The sequence below is a fragment of the Ranitomeya imitator genome, chromosome 2 (genome assembly GCF_032444005.1).
Source record: "Ranitomeya imitator isolate aRanImi1 chromosome 2, aRanImi1.pri, whole genome shotgun sequence".
In the NCBI taxonomy this organism is placed as follows: domain Eukaryota; kingdom Metazoa; phylum Chordata; class Amphibia; order Anura; family Dendrobatidae; genus Ranitomeya; species Ranitomeya imitator.
This window is the reverse complement of record NC_091283.1, coordinates 270,608,715-270,623,766: the sequence shown is the minus strand read 5'-3', so window position 1 is coordinate 270,623,766 and position 15,052 is coordinate 270,608,715. Positions and strand designations below refer to the sequence as shown.

General features: G+C 52.9%; 1 protein-coding gene across 1 annotated transcript in view; it reads left to right on the top strand.

Moving 5' to 3' along the window:
- RGS9 (regulator of G protein signaling 9) overlaps positions 1–9,716 on the top strand; it is a 104,891-nt gene extending 95,175 nt beyond the window's left edge. The window contains exons 18-19 of the mRNA XM_069749218.1: positions 1,253–1,746; positions 7,592–9,716. Coding sequence (XP_069605319.1) covers positions 1,253–1,746; positions 7,592–7,742 — 645 coding nt within the window. The 3' untranslated portion in view covers positions 7,743–9,716. The remainder of the gene's footprint in view (positions 1–1,252; positions 1,747–7,591) is intronic.
- Positions 9,717–15,052: the final 5,336 nt, after the last annotated feature.

Genomic DNA, 15,052 nt, shown 5'->3' with positions numbered 1-15,052 from the left:
CTGACAGGAGATCTGACCATGATCAGTGATGGGGGATCCAGGTTATAGATCGTCATCTCCTGGTGATCAGTGATGGAGGATCCAGGTTATAGATCGTCATCTCCCGGTGATCAGTGATGGGAGATCCAGGTTATAGATCGTCATCTCCCGGTGATCAGTGATGGGAGATCCAGGTTATAGATCGTCATCTCCCGGTCATCAGTGATGGGAGATCCAGGTTATAGATCGTCAGCTCCTGGGGATCAGTGATGGGAGATCCAGGTTATAGATCGTCAGCTCCTGGTGATCAGTGATGGGGGATCCAGGTTATAGATCGTCAGCTCCTGGTGATCAGTGATGGGGGATCCAGGTTATAGATCGTCAGCTCCTGGTGATCAGTGATGGGAGATCCAGGTTATAGATCGTCAGCTCCTGGTGATCAGTGATGGGAGATCCAGGTTATAGATCATTAGCTCCTGGTGATCAGTGACAGGAGGACCCCGGTTACACACGGTCGGCTCCTGGTGATCAGTGACAGGAGGACCCCGGTTACACACGGTCGGCTCCTGGTGATCAGTGACAGGAGGACCCCGGTTACACACGGTTGGCTTCTTGGGGGTGTTATAGGCGGACCCCGGTTACAGACGGCTCCTGGGTGGAGTGACTGGAGGACCCCGGTTACAGACGGCTCCTGGGTGGAGTGACTGGAGGACCCCGGTTACAGACGGTCGGCTCCTGGGGGAGTTGTGGGCGGACCCCGGTTAGCCATGTTCGGCTCAAGCTGTCTGTACTTTTTCCCGTTTATTCTGCCATTTTCTGTCGTCTTAATAAATGTTACATCTCATTTTTGCCTTCATTTCATCCATATTCATCTGCGTCGTCTTTGATCCCTGTACTCCAGGAGTAGTTATGTTCATTGCCTGTGGCAGGCGCTTTGCCTCCTCTGCAGTACGGACACTACAACTCCCAGCATGCCCGGTAGCAGAGATGTAGGTTTTTATATTGCCTCCTTTTTGCTGCTCCCATTAGTCTTATTAGTCATGCAGCTCTCTGCCACTGGGTGGTGGTGTAGTACAGTGTGTGGAGGGAGTATCTGCCACCTACAGGCTGGGATTGGGTACTGCACACAGACTGGTGTTAAAGGGCCATACGCATGGTTTTCCTGGGGTTCTCGTGGTGCTCGGAGCCCGATAATCCCCCAGTCTGTCTCCATGTCGCTCATACAGGCCATGTCGTAGTCCTTCTGGTAACTTCCCTCTGATCTCTCCCACAGCTGTGCCATTACACCGCCCCGATTCCTCACCTGACTGTCTACACCGGTACCTGTGCCCCCTCCTCCCACACCAGCTTGTTCCTGTCCTGCCAGCCCAGACTAGAGGTGTCCACCCCGTCCCCTGGACACAGCACGCTGCCAAACTGCACCGCCTGCCCATCTCCTATTAGCGTAGCCATAGAAAGCACTCCGGGCGTGGAGAGGAAGAGGGAGCCCACGGGGGCCAGCGAGTCCGACAACCACTTCCCCTCTCCCACCGAGGTGTCGTTTGGATCGGAGTCCAGCGGGAATCACCTGTCCGTCCCAGTGGAGATCAAGATGGCGGCGCCGAAATCCAAGGTGGCTTTGTCCTTCAGCAAGCTCCTGAAGCGAGGGTGCTCCAGCTCACCCGTCTTTGCCACCCTGTCCCCGAAGTGCCCGGCGGTGAATCACGGCAAAGTGCAGCCCCTGAATGAGCGGGAGCAGCAGCTGCAGACGTCCCGGAGAGTGACCAAGTAAGTGTCATGTGGGCGGGGCCACGGATTAGCGCCTCATTGCCCTCAGCTCCTCCCACACGTACAGCGCGGGCGCACGGTGATTGCTGCGCTTCCTGCATCCGTCATGGTGTCACACATTAATACTGCTGTTGAGGGCCGTCAGAGTGGCGTTCCCTGGCATTTGTAGCTGCGCCCATGCTATTTGGAGCTGCATCCATGCTGGTGAGAGGAGCGTACCCTGACGTTTGTAGCTGCACCCGTGCTGGTCGTAGCTGCACCCATGCTGGTCATAGCTGCACCCATGCTGGTCGTAGCTGCACCCATGCTGGTGGGAGCAGCGTCCACTGGCGTTTGTAGCTGCACGCATGCTGGTCGGAGCTGCGCCCATGCTGGTCGGAGCAGCGTCCACTGGCGTTTGGAACTGCACCCATGCTGGTCGGAGCTGCGCCCATGCTGGTTGGAGCTGCGCCCATGCTGGTTGGAGCAGCATCCACTGGCGTTTGTAGCTGCACCCATGCTGGTTGGAGCTGCACCCATGCTGGTTGGAGCTGCACCCATGCTGGTTGGAGCTGCACCCATGCTGGTCGGAGCTGCACCCATGCTGGTCGGAGCTGCACCCATGCTGGTCGGAGCTGCACCCATGCTGGTCGGAGCTGCACCCATGCTGGTCGGAGCTGCACCCATGCTGGTCGGAGCTGCACCCATGCTGGTCGGAGCAGCATCCACTGGCGTTTGTAGCTGCACCCATGCTGGTCGGAGCAGCGTCCACTGGCGTTTGTAGCTGCACCCATGCTGGTTGGAGCTGCACCCATGCTGGTCGGAGCTGCACCCATGCTGGTCGGAGCTGCACCCATGCTGGTCGGAGCTGCACCCATGCTGGTCGGAGCTGCACCCATGCTGGTCGGAGCTGCACCCATGCTGGTCGGAGCTGCACCCATGCTGGTCGGAGCTGCACCCATGCTGGTCGGAGCAGCATCCACTGGCGTTTGTAGCTGCACCCATGCTGGTCGGAGCAGCGTCCACTGGCGTTTGTAGCTGCACCCATGCTGGTTGGAGCTGCACCCATGCTGGTCGGAGCTGCACCCATGCTGGTCGGAGCTGCACCCATGCTGGTCGGAGCAGCGTCCACTGGCGTTTGTAGCTGCACCCATGCTGGTTGGAGCTGCGCCCATGCTGGTTGGAGCTGCGCCCATGCTGGTTGGAGCTGCGCCCATGCTGGTTGGAGCTGCGCCCATGCTGGTTGGAGCAGCATCCACTGGCGTTTGTAGCTGCACCCATGCTGGTTGGAGCTGCACCCATGCTGGTTGGAGCTGCACCCATGCTGGTTGGAGCTGCACCCATGCTGGTTGGAGCTGCACCCATGCTGGTTGGAGCTGCACCCATGCTGGTTGGAGCTGCACCCATGCTGGTCGGAGCTGCACCCATGCTGGTCGGAGCTGCACCCATGCTGGTCGGAGCTGCACCCATGCTGGTCGGAGCTGCACCCATGCTGGTCGGAGCTGCACCCATGCTGGTCGGAGCTGCACCCATGCTGGTCGGAGCTGCACCCATGCTGGTCGGAGCTGCACCCATGCTGGTCGGAGCAGCATCCACTGGCGTTTGTAGCTGCACCCATGCTGGTCGGAGCAGCGTCCACTGGCGTTTGTAGCTGCACCCATGCTGGTTGGAGCTGCACCCATGCTGGTCGGAGCAGCGTCCACTGGCGTTTGTAGCTGCACCCATGCTGGGTGGAGCTGCGCCCATGCTGGTTGGAGCAGCGTCCACTGGCGTTTGTAGCTGCACCCATGCTGGTCGGAGCAGCGTCCACTGGCGTTTGTAGCTGCACCCATGCTGGTTGGAGCTGCACCCATGCTGGTCGGAGCAGCGTCCACTGGCGTTTGTAGCTGCGCCCATGCTGGTTGGAGCTGCGCCCATGCTGGTTGGAGCTGCGCCCATGCTGGTTGGAGCTGCGCCCATGCTGGTTGGAGCAGCATCCACTGGCGTTTGTAGCTGCACCCATGCTGGTTGGAGCTGCACCCATGCTGGTTGGAGCTGCACCCATGCTGGTTGGAGCTGCACCCATGCTGGTTGGAGCTGCACCCATGCTGGTTGGAGCTGCACCCATGCTGGTCGGAGCTGCACCCATGCTGGTCGGAGCTGCACCCATGCTGGTCGGAGCTGCACCCATGCTGGTCGGAGCTGCACCCATGCTGGTCGGAGCTGCACCCATGCTGGTCGGAGCTGCACCCATGCTGGTCGGAGCTGCACCCATGCTGGTCGGAGCTGCACCCATGCTGGTCGGAGCAGCATCCACTGGCGTTTGTAGCTGCACCCATGCTGGTCGGAGCAGCGTCCACTGGCGTTTGTAGCTGCACCCATGCTGGTTGGAGCTGCACCCATGCTGGTCGGAGCAGCGTCCACTGGCGTTTGTAGCTGCACCCATGCTGGGTGGAGCTGCGCCCATGCTGGTTGGAGCAGCGTCCACTGGCGTTTGTAGCTGCACCCATGCTGGTTGGAGCAGCGTCCACTGGCGTTTGTAGCTGCACCCATGCTGGTCGGAGCTGCGCCCATGCAGGTCGGAGCTGCGCCCATGCTGGTCGGAACTGCAGCCATGCTGGTGGGAGCGGCGTCCACTGGCGTTTGTAGCTGCACCCATGCTGGTCGGAGCTGCACCCATGCTGGTCGGAGCTGCACCCATGCTGGTCGGAGCTGCACCCATGCTGGTCGGAGCTGCACCCATGCTGGTCGGAGCTGCGACCCCTGGCAGTCAGAGCTGAGCCCTCTGGATGTTGGAACGGTGCCCATGGTGGTTGAAGCAGTACCCCCTGGTGATGGGAGCTGCACCCTATGCTGGTGGGAGCGGTGACCCCTGGCGGTCGGAGCGGTGCTCCCTGGTGGTCAGTGCACCGACGCCTGCTCTCTGCATGATGTCACTTTTCTGTTTGCTTCACACACATTAGCGTCCATCTTTACTGTCCATGCCCATCAGCGAGTCGCCCGCATTCTGCATGGAGCATGCTTATGGCATCTGCATCCACCTCCTGCGCATTAACCATCGAGCTTCCAGTTATCATAATGTCGCTGCATGAATCCATCGTAGGAGGGTGAGCCGAGAAGTGCAGCCCCTGCATCCCCCCGAGGAGAGGATGTAGAGTCAGTGATAGAAAGGTGAGGAAGCAGTGTGGAAGGGTAAAGCATAGGGGTGATGAGTCCGTCCACTTCCCTATAGACACTGCGGGTGGGGGGGGGGGGAAGGGTCTCTGAGGTCCCACATTAGTAGAGGCACACTGATGTTTGTGTGATCCTGACTTCTGCAGGCAGTCGTACACCAGGGTGGGTCCCACAGAGCAGCCCCCCTGCAGGCAGTCATACACCAGGGTGGGTCCCACAGAGCAGCCACCCTGCAGGCAGATGTACACCAGGGTGGGCCCCACAGTTCAGCCCCTGCAGGCAGATGTACACCAGGGTGGGTCCCACAGAGCAGCCCCCCTGCAGGCAGCCGTACACCAGGGTGGGCCCCACAGTTCAGCCCCTGCAGGCAGCCGTACACCAGGGTGGGTTCCATAGTGCAGCCTCCCTGCAGGCAGATATACACCAGGGTGGGTCCCACGTAGCAACCCCCCTGCAGGCAGATGTACACCAGGGTGGGTACCATAGTGCAGCCCCCTGCAGGCAGCCATACACCAGGGTGGGTTCCATAGTGCAGCCCCTGCAGGCAGATGTACCCCAGGATGCGTCCTCCACAGTGCAGCCCCCCCGCAGGTAGCTATACAGCAGGGTGGGCCCCTGTCATGGATAACAGTCGGGGGGGGGGGGGGGGTGGAGATATGTCATGCTGCTTACACCAGTTTGTCAGGAACACACTCTGCCTCCTCCAATAATCAGGACAATTACATAACTGACTGACGAGCGATGGACGAGGCCGCCACTACTAATCCGGTCATTGAGGAACTCACAGTGAGTTTATGGTGTCTTACACCTCAGATTCCAACACATTGAATATGAATATAAATTATATATATATATATATATATATATATATTCCGTTACGGTCAGTGCCAGCTCCACAATAACAGAAGGACCACTCGCTGCCACCACGAATCGTTTATTTGGACAATCGTTACAGGCAGCGTATGGCTTCAGGGTGCGGTTTACAGAACAAGAGGAACAGAGATATTACATTTTATATATTTAATCTATAAAGATAGGCAGTGTATTTAAAATATACAAAGATAAAACAAAATGGGAACAAACAATATATGTATACAATTATATAAAATGAAAAGGCTAAACTGAAGAAATGTACTAAAGATGATGTTACGGGAATGGCTGTTATCTTTATGGAGGAAAGCGATCTGATTAGGAAAGAGGGCACTCACACAGTGAACTAGGACTTCCAGAATGAACAATGACAGAAACACAAACTCTGCTTTTTTTTTTTTTTTTTTTTTTTTTTAAGCTCCAGGTTACACCCCATACCTCCCCCCTTGATGAGGTCATGTGGGGGCTGGTTGTGGGATGTACTAGGTCTTTTTTCTGAGATCCCTAACTTTCAGGTTATCTTTGCCTGTGAAGGTCACAGGCGGTAGATATTATCGTCATGTTTCTTATTGTGATTTTACCAGCCTATAGAGATGAGACATGGCATGGATAGGATCATCCATCGACCGATATTAAGTTGGAGGTGTTAGAACAGCTTTACGGTGATGTGAGTGAGTGCGTTCCGTTCATCCTTCTGCCATGAGGCCGAAAATGTATCTCCCATAAATATTGGATCAATGCAAACCCCAATATTCATCATTGCCCACTGGCTTAAAAAGGTCTCGGAGCCGTGTTTTCACCAGAGGATGCTCATGTCTGGAATTTTTTTTCCCCACCCCTGCATAAACCAATCTGTCTTATTGTGTTTTTCCTAGAATAGACGTCTGTGATAATAACCCTTTCCCACAGAGCAGCCCTCCACAGTGTGGCCCCCTACAGGCAGCCGTACACCAAGGTGGGCCCCTACAGGCAGCCGTACACCAAGGTGGGCCCCCTACAGGCAGCCGTGCACCAGGGTGGGCCCCCACAGGTAGCCGTACACCATCAGGGCGCACCCCACAGGTAGCCATACACCACCAGGGAGCCACCCCACAGGCAGGCCTACACCAGGGCACTCTCCACAGGCAGCCATATACCAGAGGGCCCATCCACAGGCAGCCGTACACCAGGGTGGGCCCCCTATAGGCAGCCGTACACCAGGGTGAGCCCCCTATAGACAGCCGTACACCAGGGTCGGCCCCCACAGGCAGCCGTACAACAGGGTGGACCCCCACAGGCAGTCGTACACCAGGGTGGGCCCCCTACAAGCAGCCGTGCACCAGGGTGGGCCCCCACAGGTAGCTGTACACCACCAGGGAGCCACCCCACATGCAGGCCTACACCAGGGCACTCTCCACAGGCAGCCATATACCAGAGGGCCCATCCACAGGCAGCCGTACACCAGGGTGAGCCCCCTATAGGCAGCCGTACACCATGGTGAGCCTCCTATAGACAGCCGTACACCAGGGTGGGCCCCCACAGGCAGCCGTACAACAGGGTGGACCCCCACAGGCAGCCGTACACCAGGGTGGGCCCCCTACAATCAGCCGTACACCAGCGTGAGCCCCACAGGTAGCCGTACACCACCAGGGGAGCCCCTCCACAGGTAGCCGTACACCACCAAGGCTCCCCCCACAGGTAGCCGTACACAAGGGCGCTCTCCACAGGCAGCCGTACACCAGAAGGCCCCCCACAGGCAGCTGTACACCAGAGCCCCCCACAGGCAGCTGTACACCAGAGCCCTCCCCCCCACAGGCAGCCGTACACCAGGCCGGCACTAATCTCACCTCTGTCCCGGTTGCAGCTTCTTCCAGATTAAGGTGGACATCCCCTCGGAGAGCCGGATCTGCCCCGTGGACTCGGAGGAGGAGGACGGCCAGCTGGTGTGTAAGGACTCCATCCAGGAGGTGATCTGCCCCTGGGAGAATATCATAGAAGAGGGGCAGGCGGGATGAGCTGCGCCGCTGCAGCCCCTCGATTATAAAGTGCATTAGGATCTGCAACGAATCCACCGATCGCCTTCACCATTAACCAGCTCACTGCCAGCAGGGGCGGACGGCTCCCCTATCATAGAAGCACAGCAGTATTAGCCAAAAATCCCCACAATCCACTCAGCACCGAGCGCGGCTGCTCTGGTGGTGACTGGAGTCCGGACGACACCAGGGGCAGAGACATCAGGACCCCCCATTATCTGCCAGCACCCCTCATCATCTACCTCCTGTGTATGTTAATCTGGGACCCCCGACGTGAGTATAGTAAGGGGCAATATACCCACAATGCAGGTCTAACCGGCTGAATATGTACCACCCTGGTCCTGAGTCGTATCCTCTAGTCACCTCCAGAGCTGCACTCATTATTCTGTTGTTACATCATGCCTTATCCTCCACTCACCTCCAGAGCTGCACTCACTATTCTGTTGTTACATCATGCCTTATCCTCCAGTCACCTCCAGAGCAACACTCACTATTCTGCTCTTACACCATGTCTTATCCCCCAGTCACCTCCAGAGCTGCAGTCACTCTTCTGGCTTGTGTGCCGTGGCTCAGGATCAGGGTGCCACTGTGATCCAAGGTCGGTTCCGTCGCTGCATTGTGGGCTGGAATTCCTTACGACAGGTGAAGGTTTGTTTGCAAAATTACTGATTTATCCTTAAGAAAGTCTCCATATGTAAACACAGTTCCGAGAGAGGAGTGAAGTATAAAGGTACAGTACAGGAGGGGTGCGGTATAAAGGTACAGCACAGGAGGGGTGCGGTATAAAGGAGGAGTACAGGAGGGGTGCGGTATAGAGGTACGGTACAGGAGGGGTGCGGTATAAAGGTACGGTACAGGAGGGGTGCGGTATAAAGGTGGGGTACAGGAAGGGTGCGGTACAGGAGGGGTGCTGTATAGAGGTGCAGTACAGGAGGGGTGTGATATAAAGGTACAGTACAGGAGGGGTGCGGTATAAAGGTGGAGTACAGGAGGGGTGCGATATAGAGGTACGGTAAAGGAGGGGTGCGATATAGAGGTGCGGTATAAAGGTGCAGTACAGGAGGGGTGTGGTATAAAGGTACAGTACAGGAGGGGTGTGGTATAGAGGTAAGGTACAGGAGGGGTGCGGTACAGGAAGGGTGCGGTATAGAGGTACGGTACAAGAGAGGTGCGGTATAGAGGTATGGTACAGGAGGGGTATGTGTCACGATTCACACCGTTACCATCACCCCTACATCACAGATCGGGGTGACTTTAGGCCAACAGACGGCTATCACATGTGTAGGGGGGCTTATCTTAGTTATCCCTCCACTGCTACAAGGTGATGAAACAACACACACAAGGCTATTGACCTCTTAGCTTACAGCAGGGGCTTATTTTAGGATCCCACTGCTCTTCAATATACCACGAACTGTGTTCTGTTTGCTAATGACAGGTGTTATGAAGGCAATCCAGAAACACAGTGTGCTTAGCGATCAGAGCGCACACAGTGATCTGACAAATACCCAAAAATACAAGAACGAGCTCTGAGACGTGGAAACTCTGTAGACTGCACACCTGATCCTATCCTAAACACAACTAAAAGCGGCTGTGGATTGCGCCTAACAACTACCTAGGCAACTCGGCACAGCCTAAGAAACTAGCTAGCCTGAAGATAGAAAAATAGGCCTGACTTGCCCCAGAGAAATTCCCCAAAGGAAAAGGCAGCCCCCCACATATAATGACTGTGAGTAAGATGAAAAGACAAAACGTAGGGATGAAATAGATTCAGCAAAGTGGGGCCCGATATTCTAGGACAGAGCGAGGACAGTAAAGCGAACTTTGCAGTCTACAAAAAACCCTAAAGCAAAACCACGCAAAGGGGGCAAAAAAAAACCCACCGTGCCGAACTAACGGCACGGCGGTACACCCTTTGCGTCTCAGAGCTTCCAGCAAAACAAAAGACAAGCTGGACAGAAAAAAAGCAACAAAAAAGCAAAAAGCACTTAGCTATACAGAGCAGCAGGTCACAGGAACAATCAGGAGAAGCTCAGATCCAACACTGAAACATTGACAAGGAGCAAGGATAGCAGCATCAGGCGGAGTTAAGTAATGAAGCAGTTAACGAGCTCACCAGAACACCTGAGGGAGGAAGCTCAGAAGCTGCAGTACCACTTGTGACCACAGGAGTGAATTCAGCCACAGAATTCACAACAGTACCCCCCCCTTGAGGAGGGGTCACCGAACCCTCACCAGAGCCCCCAGGCCGACCAGGATGAGCCAAATGAAAGGCACGAACAAGATCGGAAGCATGAACATCAGAGGCAAAAACCCAGGAATTATCTTCCTGAGCATAACCCTTCCATTTAACCAGATACTGGAGTTTCCGTCTAGAAACACGAGAATCCAAAATCTTCTCCACAATATACTCCAATTCCCCCTCCACCAAAACCGGGGCAGGAGGCTCAACAGATGGAACCATAGGTGCCACGTATCTCCGCAACAACGACCTATGGAATACATTATGTATGGAAAAGGAGTCTGGGAGGGTCAAACGAAAAGACACAGGATTGAGAACCTCAGAAATCCTATACGGACCAATAAAACGAGGTTTAAATTTAGGAGAGGAAACCTTCATAGGAATATGACGAGAAGATAACCAAACCAGATCCCCAACACGAAGTCGGGGACCCACACGGCGTCTGCGATTAGCGAAAAGTTGAGCTTTCTCCTGGGACAAGATCAAATTGTCCACTACCTGAGTCCAGATCTGCTGCAACCTATCCACCACAGAATCCACACCAGGACAGTCCGAAGACTCAACCTGTCCTGAAGAGAAACGAGGATGGAACCCAGAATTGCAAAAAAATGGAGAAACCAAGGTAGCCGAGCTGGCCCGATTATTAAGGGCGAACTCAGCCAACGGCAAAAAGGACACCCAATCATCCTGGTCTGCAGAAACAAAACATCTCAGATATGTTTCCAAGGTCTGATTGGTTCGTTCGGTCTGGCCATTAGTCTGAGGATGGAAAGCCGAGGAAAAGGATAGGTCAATGCCCATCCTACCACAAAAGGCTCGCCAGAACCTTGAAACAAACTGGGAACCTCTGTCAGAAACAATATTCTCAGGAATGCCATGCAACCGAACCACATGCTGAAAGAACAAAGGTACCAAATCAGAGGAGGAAGGCAATTTAGCCAAGGGCACCAGATGGACCATTTTAGAAAAGCGATCACAGACCACCCAAATGACTGACATCTTTTGAGAAACGGGAAGGTCAGAAATGAAATCCATCGAAATATGTGTCCAAGGCCTCTTTGGGACCGGCAAGGGCAAAAGCAACCCACTGGCACGAGAACAGCAGGGCTTAGCCCTAGCACAAATCCCACAGGACTGCACAAAAGTACGTACATCCCGTGACAGAGATGGCCACCAGAAAGATCTAGCCACTAACTCTCTGGTACCAAAGATTCCAGGATGACCAGCCAACACCGAACAATGAAGTTCAGAGATAAGTTTATTAGTCCACCTATCAGGGACGAACAGTTTCTCTGCTGGACAACGATCAGGTTTATTCGCCTGAAATTTTTGCAGCACCCGCCGCAAATCAGGGGAGATGGCAGACACAATGACTCCTTCCTTGAGGATACCCGCTGGCTCAGATAAACCCGGAGAGTCGGGCACAAAACTCCTAGACAGAGCATCCGCCTTCACATTTTTAGAGCCCGGAAGGTACGAAATCACAAAGTCGAAGCGGGCAAAAAATAACGACCAACGGGCCTGTCTAGGATTCAAGCGCTTGGCAGACTCGAGATAAGTCAAGTTCTTATGATCAGTCAATACCACCACGCGATGCTTAGCTCCTTCAAGCCAATGACGCCACTCCTCGAATGCCCACTTCATGGCCAGCAACTCTCGATTGCCCACATCATAATTACGCTCAGCGGGCGAAAACTTCCTGGAAAAGAAAGCACATGGTTTCATCACTGAGCAATCAGAACCTCTCTGTGACAAAACCGCCCCTGCTCCAATCTCAGAAGCATCAACCTCGACCTGGAACGGAAGAGAAACATCTGGCTGACACAACACAGGGGCAGAACAAAAACGACGCTTCAACTCCTGAAAAGCTTCCACAGCAGCAGAAGACCAATTAACCAAATCAGCACCCTTCTTGGTCAAATCGGTCAATGGTTTGGCAATGCTAGAAAAATTACAGATGAAGCGACGATAAAAATTAGCAAAGCCCAGGAACTTTTGCAGACTTTTCAGAGATGTCGGCTGAATCCAATCCTGGATGGCTTGGACCTTAACTGGATCCATCTCGATAGTAGAAGGGGTAAAGATGAACCCCAAAAATGAAACTTTCTGCACACCGAAGAGACACTTTGATCCCTTCACAAACAAAGAGTTAGCACGCAGGACCTGAAAAACCATTCTGACCTGCTTCACATGAGACTCCCAATCATCTGAGAAGATCAAAATGTCATCCAAGTAAACAATCAGGAATTTATCCAGATACTCACGGAAGATGTCATGCATAAAAGACTGAAACACAGATGGAGCATTGGCAAGTCCGAACGGCATCACTAGATACTCAAAATGACCCTCGGGCGTATTGAATGCAGTTTTCCATTCATCTCCTTGCCTGATTCTCACCAGATTATACGCACCACGAAGATCTATCTTAGTGAACTAACTAGCCCCCTTAATCCGAGCAAACAAGTCAGATAACAATGGCAAGGGATACTGAAATTTAACAGTGATCTATTTAAGAAGGCGGTAATCAATACACGGTCTCAGCGAACCATCCTTCTTGGCTACAAAGAAGAACCCTGCTCCCAGTGGTGATGACGATGGGCGAATATGTCCCTTCTCCAGGGATTCCTTCACATAACTGCGCATAGCGGCGTGTTCGGGCACGGATAAATTAAATAATCGACCTTTAGGGAATTTACTACCAGGAATCAAATTGATAGCACAATCACAATCCCTATGCGGAGGTAGAGCATCGGACTTGGGCTCTTCAAATACATCCTGATAATCAGACAAGAACTCTGGGACCTCAGAAGGGGTGGATGACGAAATCGACAAAAATGGAACATCACCATGTACCCCCTGACAACCCCAGCTGGATACCGACATGGAATTCCAATCCAATACTGGATTATGGGTTTGTAGCCATGGCAACCCCAACACGACCACATCATGCAGATTATGCAACACCAGAAAGCGAATAACTTCCTGATGTGCAGGAGCCATGCACATGGTCAGCTGGGCCCAGTATTGAGGTTTATTCTTGGCCAAAGGTGTAGCATCAATTCCTCTCAATAGAATAGGACACCGCAAAGGCTCCAAGAAAAACCCACAACGTTTAGCATAATCCAAATCCATCAGATTCAGGGCAGCGCCCGAATCCACAAACGCCATGACAGAAAACGACGACAAAGAGCATATCAAGGTAATGGACAGAAGGAATTTGGACTGTACAGTACCAATGACGGCAGACCTAGCGGACCGCTTAGTGCGCTTAGGACAACCAGAAATAGCATGAGTGGAATCACCACAGTAGAAACACAGACCATTCAGACGTCTGTATTCCTGCCGTTCAACTCTAGTCATAGTCCTATCGCACTGCATAGGCTCAGGTTTAACCTCAGGCAGTACCGCCAAATGGTGCACAGATTTACGCTCGCGCAAGCGTCAACCGATCTGAATGGCCAAAGACAAAGACTCATTCAAACCAGCAGGCATAGGAAATCCCACCATGACATCCTTAAGAGCCTCAGAGAGACCCTTTCTGAACAAAGCTGCCAGCGCAGATTCATTCCACTGAGTGAGTACTGACCATTTCCTAAATTTCTGACAATATACTTCTATATCATCCTGACCCTGGCACAAAGCCAGCAAATTTTTCTCAGCCTGATCCACTGAATTAGGCTCATCGTACAGCAATCCGAGCGCCAGGAAAAACGCATCGACACTACTCAATGCAGGGTCTCCTGGCGCAAGAGAAAATGCCCAGTCTTGAGGGTCGCCGCGCAAAAAAGAAATAATAATCAAAACCTGTTGAATAGGATTACCAGAAGAATGAGGTTTTAAGGCCAGAAATAGCTTACAATTATTTTTGAAACTTAGAAACTTAGTTCTATCTCCAAAAAACAAATCAGGAATAGGAATTCTTGGTTCTAACATAGATTTCTGATCAATAGTATCTTGAATTTTTTGTACATTTATAACGAGATTATCCATTGAAGAGCACAGACCCTGAATATCCATGTCCACACCTGTGTCCAGAATCACCCAAATGTCTAGGGGAAAAAAAAAGTGAACACAGAGCAGAAAAAAAAAAAAAAAAAATGATGTCAGAACTTTTTCTTTCCCTCTATTGAGAATCATTAGTTTGGCTCCTTGTACTGTTCTGTTTGCTAATGACAGGTGTTATGAAGGCAATCCAGAAACACAGTGTGCTTAGCGATCAGAGCGCACACAGTGATCTGACAAATACCCAAAAATACAAGAACGAGCTCTGAGACGTGGAAACTCTGTAGACTGCACACCTGATCCTATCCTAAACACAACTAAAAGCGGCTGTGGATTGCGCCTAACAACTACCTAGGCAACTCGGCACAGCCTAAGAAACTAGCTAGCCTGAAGATAGAAAAATAGGCCTGACTTGCCCCAGAGAAATTCCCCAAAGGAAAAGGCAGCCCCCCCACATATAATGACTGTGAGTAAGATGAAAAGACAAAACGTAGGGATGAAATAGATTCAGCAAAGTGGGGCCCGATATTCTAGGACAGAGCGAGGACAGTAAAGCGAACTTTGCAGTCTACAAAAAACCCTAAAGCAAAACCACGCAAAGGGGGCAAAAAAAAACCCACCGTGCCGAACTAACGGCACGGCGGTACACCCTTTGCGTCTCAGAGCTTCCAGCAAAACAAAAGACAAGCTGGACAGAAAAAAAGCAACAAAAAAGCAAAAAGCACTTAGCTATACAGAGCAGCAGGTCACAGGAACAATCAGGAGAAGCTCAGATCCAACACTGAAACATTGACAAGGAGCAAGGATAGCAGCATCAGGCGGAGTTAAGTAATGAAGCAGTTAACGAGCTCACCAGAACACCTGAGGGAGGAAGCTCAGAAGCTGCAGTACCACTTGTGACCACAGGAGTGAATTCAGCCACAGAATTCACAACAGAACTGCAGGGATTTATGTATATCCCGCTTTACAGCTCTGCTTGAACTTGCAGCTCTCCGGCGCCCCCCTTACCCTCAGGTCAGATTAGGTACTGCACCTAGGGTAATTGGTCGCC